Here is a 7,500-nt window from a genome sequence, read left to right as displayed (position 1 = left end):
AATGATTTTCAAAAATACTATTTAAAACTTATCTCCAAAATGTTGCCATGAATTGTTTAGAAATTTGACAGCAAATACTATAAATTATAGATGTTAATTTTCATTCATTAAAAGTTCTTCAAAGAGCATTTGAAAGAGAGATGAAAAGCATTAACTTGTACTAGTAGTAGGCAGATTCCGATACTTAGAAGTCATGATAGCAAATGCAAATTGAGCTTTCTAAACCAAGGCTCTTAAAGCATGTTATTAAGTATTTTCCTTATCAATTTGAGCAGCAGTGTGGTGCTTTAAAAGGACCAGGTATGGGGGTCCCTACCAGTACTGGGCAGATGGACCAGTACTACTCGGTTTTATGCTGCCTCATTTACTTAGTGTTTTGCAATCCTTAATGTGCACAGCTGGCAGCTGAATGCAGGTTTGATACTAACAGTTTAGACATCTTTAGATGTAGCAGATGGAAAATTTTACACAAATAAAGTAGGAGAAAGTGTGCAATTAGGTTTTTATCTGCAGTTACATGATGCATCCTGTGCTTTCGTTTAGAACATCACCTTGGTGGGTGGTCATCATCTTTCCTTGCACCAAAGCTGTACCTTCTTGACACCACACTTGATGTTGGAAGCCTGCCCAAACACCAAACTTCTGTTATTGTTGAGTGTGAAGGAAATAAGAAATGCAACAATCAGCAAAAGACAAAGGCAGACCAGCAGTGTGATTCCAGCAGCCCAGTACATTATGGTTACATTCCATGAGAGTTAAGTCACTATGGTAAAATCCTTGGCAGGATTTTTTTTTTTATTTTTTTTTTTTTTTCCCAATAGTTTATTCATGATGTTCATTATTATGAGCTGTAAAGACTATGAGAATTTCATTTTTTAAATGTCTTATGGAATGTATCACTTTCTTAGATCTTGTAGACATGCTGTGGAAACCATAACATAAAATATGAGTTACTTACAATAACTAATTTTAATCCCATCTGCTAAGTATGACAACATTAGCATTTCCACTTAATTAAAAACACCCTTAAAGCAGCAATGTTTTAATCACTCCATTTTATTTACTCTCCTCCGGTGTCACTTATAATTGTAACTTTTTATTTTTTAATAATGAGGGATTTTTTTCGCTCTGTGCATCACACAAAAAAGTGCTGTCGATAATTAGCAGTCTTCTGTTATTACTAGACTCAGGTGTCACAACTGTGTCTCATCCTCATTACAGTAAAAAATTTCACCTATCAGATTCATTATTGCTAGATAATGCGACTGAGAGCCTTAGCAGGCCCTCCAGAAAAGTAATTCAGCCAAGCAAAATTATCAGCTAATTATATTTAGAATCAAAAGCCCAACAACTATTTGCAGATAAATTGTATGAATTGAAGTGAATAGATCTGAATATTAAGATTCATAGATTTAGCAGATGATTTGTTAATTGGAATAAAAAGGTCATTTACTAGCCATTTTAACAATAGATCAATCGGAACTCTATTTATTATTTAACTAGTAGTGCTTAAGGATTGAAATGAAGAATAATTGTATTATTGTTGTGATATGATACTTTAATGGAAAAGGACAGAAATAGGTGGAAGTTGCAAAGCTTCCCTGTGTACTGGGGATGCTCTGCCCTGTTCAGTTCCATCCCTGGGTCTTGGCATCGGGAAGGTCTGGAGGAAAATGTACCGACCTGTCAGAAAATGCCTGGAAACTTTGGTGGGGAAAGGTAAAAAAAAGGAGTATGCAAATGAGATCATTTGCAAATGAAAGAATTCCAAATTTGAACTTTTAGGCAGCAAACTACAGAGGCATTAAATTCTGCTTTTACTAATTCATGATCCTGATAGAGGGTTTTCGTAGGGGGAAATTGCAGGCTCAAACGATGACTCAGATTGCATCTTGGCCTGCAGTTTTATTTTAGGGAGCTGTTCATTTTATTTTTAATTTTTTTTTTTTTTCCCATGCAGACGATATGATTAAAAAGCAAATATTTTAACATAACTTAGTGATCTGAGCTATTACTGAAATGTCCACAGTTTCACTCTTTTTTTTTTTTTTTCTCCTAGATTAAAGAAAACTTTAAAAATCTATTTGCTTTGACATATGACACAATATTTAAGAACTGAAATCATCAATTAAATCACACATCAGAAACATTTCCCTTTGGTAAAAAATATAGTGCTAGACGATGTACACTTTGAAATTGTTGGTAATGTTTAAAATGCAATCTGAAGTGCATATGTTATTTAAAAAAAAAAAAAAAACCACCAAAAATTACAAATTTTAAAAGTTTATGAAAAAAAAAAACCAACAAACCTAACAGTCATTCCTTAGCAAAAGCATTTGCAGAGGAATATGTATCTTTAGGGTTTGTGGATATGCATAGTTTTCTAGCATGAAAGCTGAATATGTTATTCTTTATTTTATTTTTTTCTTGTTTAAAACCAAGGAGATCTAAAGGAAAGAGAGTTCCTTCTGGACTGGATCGGGTGCCTGTAATAAGGTAACAAACCCGATACGCACATGAAGGTAGCGAAAGCCTTTTGAGCTGTCACTGAAAATAGAAAAGGTGAACGTTGACAAGATTTCAGAGATTTTTCTTTTTTTTTTTTTTTTTTCCTGGGGACTGAGGGAAACTGAAGTTAAAAATAAAGTCCTCGTATGGTCAACACGTTGGAGGAAATTCAAAGACTCTCATAAAATAAACATATTTTAAGAAGTGTTTTCAATTTCACTGTGTAATTTCTGGCCAACAGAAATTACAGTTGTATCTTTGGAGGGACATTATGTCAGATCAATGGTCATTATACAAAAAAAATAAACTGAAAACTTGATGCCTTAACCCGTGCAGCTATTAAAATGCAAACACGAAGAGGGTAACTTTGCTTTAGATTCGCTACTAGAAAACTTTACGCCGCTGTGTCGCAATTATAAAATATTTGGGGTTGATGTTACAGGAAATATGTAAATTATTCCTTGAAAAAAAAAAACAACAAAACAAACCACGAGTACAAGGCATCACACACTTTAGCAAAGGAATCTCATCAGTAGTTATTAAAAAAAACCAACAGTCTATATCCCAAAAAATAAAGGAGATTATCTGGTCCCTTCCAATCCCTAATATTCTGTGATTCTGTGAAGCTAAAATATCCCAGCTCGTTCATGGGGGGGAACGGGTTGGGATATATTCTGTTAAATAAATATATTTAACTGTAACTTTTGGAGTCTTAAAGTTGAAGGAGAATATCTGTTGTGCCAGGTAACGGTGACTGTGTACATCTGCGTACACGTAGACGTACGTCCAAGCGCGCTCACGTGCGCCCCTGTTTTTTCTGCAGCGTTATTAAGAGAAGCCGTCCATACTTCACCATGTTGTTACACGTGTCTTGTCTGCTGATTATAAAATGTGTTAAACAGTATTTAAAAAACAAAAAAATGCAGAGCTGCGCTTTGATTTATTCAGCGCACAAAACATATGCTCGCTGTTCTGTTCTATGTAATTCATATGATCAATAAAATTTTCTTTAAAAAGAGCAACTTTGGCATTTAGGAAGATTGTGTTGCTGAAGAAAAAAAAAAAAACAAAAATATTTCGCTCATGTTATATGTAGTCAACCTCAATGCTCTTGCACCAAAATAAGTTTTTAGCTGACTGACATCTATTTTTATATATTTATTATTTCTAATCTGCAGGGTCGAAGCTGTATATTGCGGCTGTTACCCGCTGTGTCCCAAAGCCTTGGTGTACCCAGAGATATTTCCAGGTAGTTGCTTCCTTACATATTCTTTTTGCTGAAAAGTAATAACGTGATTCATGCAAAAAATAGAAAGTTTGAGAATAAACTTGAGTGCAAGCAATTGTTTATTTGGCAAGCCAACATGTTAGTGTTAAGGAAAATTTTATGTGTTTTAATACATTAGATGAAGTTTATATTTGCCATCTGTTCTTTTAAGATAACACAAAAGCAAGTTTTGAAATAGCATTCTTCATTGTTAGCATACACAACCCGTAATGATAGATTTTTGTTAAAAGGTCAGCGATGCTGCAATGGTTTGCAGATTTTTTTGATATGCAGAAAAAAAAGAAACCCACAAAAAAACAACAACAACAAAAAAATGAGGCCTGAAAATCACACCAAATTATTTAAACAATTTAATACTTAATAGTATGCAACTGCGGTGCAGGATACACGCTGATGTAGTAGCAGTTCTTTGAAAAAAATCTCATCACTAAATGTATCACATATGCATTGTGTTACATTAGAATAATGTATTTTAATCACCCAAAGGAGATGTCTAAACAGCACAACTACACAGTCTTATTTAGCATTAAACATCCTTGTGAGCTGAGGTAACCTTATAAAATCATGCTTAAATAATGTAAAACACGAGGCGGCACAGAGCAATATGCATTTTTAATTAGTAAAGTGACTAATATCGAGTGTGTGCTTTGAGGTTTTTGTTTCATTAAAAATGTATCTGTTTTTCCTGCAGCTGAATATCTGTATTCTACACCTGAACAGCTTTTGAAAAGGCTTCAGAATTTCTGCAAGAGACCAGATATTGTAAGGAAACATCTCTATAAGGTAGTTGTTCAGAATAGTTTTACATGATATAATGCCATATTGAAGTACAAAGGGGGGGGAAAAAAAAAGTTAAAAAAACAACATTTAATTAACATACTAATGTTTAAAGGAAACATGCTAGGGAGGGATATTAGTCGTTACACTAACAAGGATTAATTAAACTAGATGCCAGTTGTATTAACCTAGGTCTTATGAAATACGTGCACTTAATGCATGCTGCATGCTTTTTTTTTTTTAATTTATTGTTTTCTAAAATGACTGTCCTTTACATTTGGACCCAAGAGGCTTATAAAAATGAACCTGGATTAATGCAACTCATTAGTTTAAAAGGAAAATAAAAGAAAGATCCTACAATTATACTAATGAGGATAAGCCTACCTTCCTATCCTAATTTAATCACCAGTCCTCAAAAAATGCAGGTGACTGGTGTCAGGTAAGATTTCTCTGCCTTTTGGAATTATTTGAATTATTTTCTTAATTATGATTATTTTAACTCTTTGCTTTTTAAGGTATGCTGAGCATTAAAAAGGTATAACAGTCGGAATCATAATTTACTTGTATTTATCAGATCCTATTCTTTGTAGTGATTTATGCAAAGAAAGTTCAGTTTCAGTGGCAGACCCTCCATTCAAGTTTCGATTGAACCTTCAACGCTAGACCCACTCTCACATTTTTAAGAGGTTTATATTTATACTGCTAAGAGTCACACTTTTTTTTTTTAATTATGCAATTGTAGATGAAGCCCTAAATTTTATATTCTTCCTATGAAGAGCTATTATTACACAACGCTGCTTCTAGAAAAATAACTGCTATTTTCTGCATGCTGATAGATACATTTACAGCATTTTCTGACTTTTGCAGCCCTGGCTATACTGTGAGCAGGTTGGATACACATTCCCACCACACGACAAAGGTGTTTCAGGTTGTAAAAAAACCTGAATTCAGCTGAAAAGTCCTTAAAGGTTTAGGGTGTGCATAGTCCTTAAAGGCTTAGGGAGTATGTAGAAATACTCCTTGTCTTACCCGTGCAATATAAATGTGGGGTTTTTGAGCGTTCCCTGGCTGTCACCATCCAGGCAAACTGTTAATGAGCAAGTCAAGTAATCTTTTTCTTAATTTGGAGGCTCAGGCTGCCAGCAGACCTAACTTCATCTCTCCACCTTCCTCCCTCTGGGGACCAGAACACGTTGGGTCTCGCTGCATGTCATCTGCCTCTCTACCCCTTCCCGCACACATGTAGCAGGAGGAGCGAGGGTTTAGCCCACGTCTGACTTGTTTTGTGACCTAAAAATAAACATTTCCATAATGATACATCAAAGATGATGTTGTTTCTGCAGGAAACAGTTAAAACTTCAAGAAAAAAAAAAAAAAAAAAAAAAAGGAGAGAACCAAAAATGCAATTTAACACCCAATTTCAAGCTCATTATCTTTCATTGTCTATTAACTTGGCAATGGTTCAGAAGGTAGCTCATAATAGTTTAAAATGCTGACTGAACACTTCCAGTGTTCAGCATTACTTCTTGAGTCAATAGTATCGTGTAGTTTATACATGGTGGCTTCAAAGGGAAAACAGTCCCGAAAGGTTTACCTTGACGTTTCCCAGTGCTTCAAGCTCAGCTAATAGTTGTGTTGACATGGATCTGCTCTCCTAAACGGAGCCAAGGTCCACTTAAAATGGAAATAACGGTAGAGCAAATACTGATATAAAATGGTACGGGTTTAAAATGTGTGCACGAGCCCCATAAGCAAAATGCTAATTTGCTTGAAGGATTTTTCTTTTTTTAAAAAAATCCCTTGGGGTGATTTGCAGGCAGAAGCTGGTGGTGTTTATCCTACCCTCTCCTATGTGAGCTTGTGCACTATTAACAGTTCAGATCTTCACAGAATCATAGTGGTTGGAAAAGACCTTTAAGATCATTGAGTCCAACCATAAACCAAACACTACCGATTCCACCTCTAAACCACGTCCCTAAGCACCTTGTCTACCCGTCTGTTAAATCCCACCAGGGAAGGTGACTCCACCACCTCCCTGGGCAGCCTGTTCCAATGCTTGACAACCCTTTCAGTGAAGAAGCTTCTCCTCATCTCCAATCTAAACCTCCCCTGGCACAACTTGAGGCCATTTCCTCTTGTCCTATCCCTTGTTCCTTGGTTGAACAGACCCACCTCCACCTCTCTCCACCCTCCTTTCAGGGAGCTGGAGAGAGCAATAAGGTCTCCCCTCAGCCTCCTTTTCTCCAGGCTAATCTTTTGAGTCTTTGAACTGGATGTCTGCAACAGGTGACAGTTGAGCTGAATGGAGGATCGTTTTAAAATGAGTAAAGCGGAGCCTAATCCAGAACCTGTGAGCACCAGAGGGAAAAAAAAAAATCCCTGTTGTCTTTAATAGGCTTTGGATCAGCTCGGAGAATACTGTTAGAGTTGTCTTTTTGTACCTACACCCACGTATGCCAGGTCTTCCTTTCGCAGTGAAACTCCCCACAAAACCTCCTAGAAAAATGCTAACTTAGATATGTACCGTTAATGTCATTATAGTTGGAACGATGCTGCTTTTTAGGAAGCTGAAGAGGGTGAAATCATAAAGGGTATGAAGCACTTCCACTGTATTTTTACTTTCTTCAGATCATTTTAATATTATATATAGTACAGTGGAATAGAAAAGTGACCCCAGCACAGTGGTGCTCCCTAACTAGCTACTTTTCTTTTAGAAACCCTCATGACATGCTCCCTGCCTGATGTTCATCAAGTAGCTGTGAAATCTTGAAAGTAAAAATGCTTTAAAAGCAAATAGTGCTTTTCCTTAATGGTTGAGGATTCTGCTTCATAGATTGATAAGTAATCGCAGAATCGCAGAATTATAGTGGTTGGAAGGGACCTCAGGAGATCATCCAGTCCAACCCCCCTGCCAAAGCAGGTTCCCT

The 7,500-nt window shown here is 36.1% G+C and overlaps 1 protein-coding gene across 1 annotated transcript in view; it reads left to right on the top strand.

Moving 5' to 3' along the window:
- QTMAN (queuosine-tRNA mannosyltransferase) overlaps positions 1-7,500 on the top strand; it is a 41,529-nt gene that overhangs the window by 27,547 nt on the left and 6,482 nt on the right. Inside the window, exons 6-7 of the mRNA XM_010174399.2 lie at positions 3,687-3,757; positions 4,488-4,579. Coding sequence (XP_010172701.2) covers positions 3,687-3,757; positions 4,488-4,579 — 163 coding nt within the window. The remainder of the gene's footprint in view (positions 1-3,686; positions 3,758-4,487; positions 4,580-7,500) is intronic.

This window comes from Antrostomus carolinensis, unplaced genomic scaffold, assembly GCF_000700745.2.
Source record: "Antrostomus carolinensis isolate BGI_N321 unplaced genomic scaffold, ASM70074v2 scaffold16160, whole genome shotgun sequence".
NCBI lineage: Eukaryota > Metazoa > Chordata > Aves > Caprimulgiformes > Caprimulgidae > Antrostomus > Antrostomus carolinensis.
Note: the sequence above shows the minus strand (reverse complement) of the source record. Positions and strands in the feature narration are given on the sequence as shown.